Source organism: Heteronotia binoei, chromosome 15, assembly GCF_032191835.1.
Source record: "Heteronotia binoei isolate CCM8104 ecotype False Entrance Well chromosome 15, APGP_CSIRO_Hbin_v1, whole genome shotgun sequence".
NCBI classification, from domain to species: domain Eukaryota; kingdom Metazoa; phylum Chordata; class Lepidosauria; order Squamata; family Gekkonidae; genus Heteronotia; species Heteronotia binoei.
Window position 1 is genome coordinate 38292730 of NC_083237.1, and position 2370 is coordinate 38295099.

The following is a 2370-nucleotide window of genomic DNA, read 5'->3' on the forward strand; positions in this document are numbered from 1 at the left end:
AACCAGTTATTCATAGCAACTTCCCTTGTGGCAAGAAGAAATTTTGCATCCATCCATATCCACACAAAATTCATTGAACTGAAATTTGCTTCACTATATAGCCAATGTCACAGGCAGTCATAATTAAATTACAACAGTGGTAATTTGCTTCTTGGCAATTAGTCATCTCCGCCACAGTACCGAAGTAATGTCTACAGGTTACATTTTTATTTTGTTTCCCCCTATTTCTTTACCACTCACAAATCATGTGCAACTATTAGTTAGCCTACTAAATGCATCTTCTACATTTTAAGAATTCTGAACTGAAATTTGAGCAGCAAGAAGAATAACTAATCCTTCTAGGAGACCAAATTTTTCTTTTGAGTTTTCTAATAGCATTTTTCATTTCTGCATTTCTCAAAGTATAAATAATTGGGTTCATCACTGGTGTGATGAGAGAATACATTACTGCAACAAACTTCTCACCCGGAAATACTTTGAAAAGCTGATTATAAGTGAACATTGAAGGTCCAAAATATATGCTTATTACTATTATCTGAGCAGCACAAGTAGAAAGGGCTTTGTGCCTTCCTTCCAGCATGTGTGTTTTAATCTTGATCACAAGGAGCACAAAAAGTATCTCAGTCATGTATGTGTCAGTACAAGACAGCTTGACAATCTGGGATATATCACAGAAGAAATGATCCAGTATGTTGGGTCCACAGAAGTGCAGCTGAAGTATTAATGCTACCTGTACAATGGAGTGGGCAAAACCACCCAGCCAAGCACCTGTCACCAAACCCACACAAACTCCTTGATGCATAATAAGCAAATATTGCAGTGGTTTGTAGATTGCTATGTATCTTTCAACAGCCATTACTACTAGGAAAAAAGTCAAAGCTCCCCCAATAAAATGGAAGAAGAAAACTTGGGCAATACACCAGTTATAAGAGATGGTATTCGTATGGGTGATGAGATCCCACAGCATTTTGATAGAAGTCACTGTGGAGTCACTGATGTCCATGACAGCCAAGTTGGCCAAAAAGAAATACATGGGTGTGTGGAGCTGAGGCTTGAAAATTACAATAGTAATGATTGTCAGATTTCCCAGCCAGGATGTAATGTAAATGGCAAGAAAAATGAGGAAAAGGATGCTCTGCACCCTTGGATTCTGAGACAAGCCCAAGAGAATAAATTCTGTTACTGTCGTATTATTTGCCATTTCCCCCCTCGAAAAAGAATATATTTTAAAAAGAGGATTTGACTTCTGTGTATTACATATCTAGATTTTACCCAATTCATTAGTTTAGGTTGTACATAATTTCTACATTCTGTTATGTGCACAGATGAACTTCTATTCATTGGGTCAGCTGAGCATTTTCTTAATTAATCTCACTTATAGTTGATCAATAAGTAGAGACAGCAGGAAGTTTCAGTGTGTCTGGAGCCAGAAGTTCAATGCTGAAACAAATTTAATCATAAAGCAAAATTAGGAGATTCAAAAGCATGTCATACTGCCATCTAGTATATAGATAGGCTGCTGGCCACACTAAGTTGAATGGGATCCAAAGCGACATATGCTGCCATCATAAGAACACTACTTTCCTGGAAATAAGCCCCATTATATAAAATAAAACTTACTTTTGACTAGACCAGTTTAGGATTGCTCTCCAAATTGCATAACATAGAACCGCCATCTCTAGTATGAAGGAAACAAAACCTAACTATTGTGGCATATTCTTTATTGGGAAAACCACTAATCAACAGATTACCCAGAGTTTCTCTTGTTTTGTGTGAACATAATTTATACTCCACATAATTAATAACACTTTCCCAAGTTTGTAAACTGTTCTAAGATGAATGGCTGCAGTGGGACTAAAGAATCTCATCACCCCTCCCCTTTTTGTGAACAAAATTGCATCCTGTGATTAGAAAAGGATCCAAGCCATAGTAGAATAATCTATAATTTATATTCCACATTTCTGTAGCATTTGATTTCCTACCCAACTAAAAGACTTCACAGTTTCCTATATTTGCTACCTTAGGTGTATACAAAAAAGTGATTGAATACTTTGTATTATCTTACTGCTCTTAAGTGGATGGTCCAGGCTAACCTGATCTTGTCAGATCTGAAGCTAAGAAGTGTTGGCCCTGGATAGTATATGGATGACGTTTAATCAAGGAATACTGGGGCTGCTACGCAGAGGATAGCATGGACAATCCACCTCTGAATGTCTGTTGCCTTGAAAACCCAACAGAGTAGACATAAGTTGGCCATGACTTGATGGTAAAAAAAACAAAAAAACAAAACCCAATAACAACACTTACTTGTTGAGTTCTGCAATGCTGTGCTAATAAGGCATGTGATTGTATCCCTTTCATTACTTCTAT

General features: G+C 37.0%; 1 protein-coding gene across 1 annotated transcript; it reads right to left on the reverse strand.

The window, feature by feature from the left end:
• Nucleotides 1-268: 268 nt before the first annotated feature.
• On the reverse strand, nucleotides 269-1201 carry LOC132583446 (olfactory receptor 4D2-like). Its single transcript, XM_060255083.1, has one exon. It carries the CDS (start codon nucleotides 1199-1201, stop codon nucleotides 269-271), a length of 933 nt encoding a protein of 310 aa, XP_060111066.1.
• Nucleotides 1202-2370: the final 1169 nt, after the last annotated feature.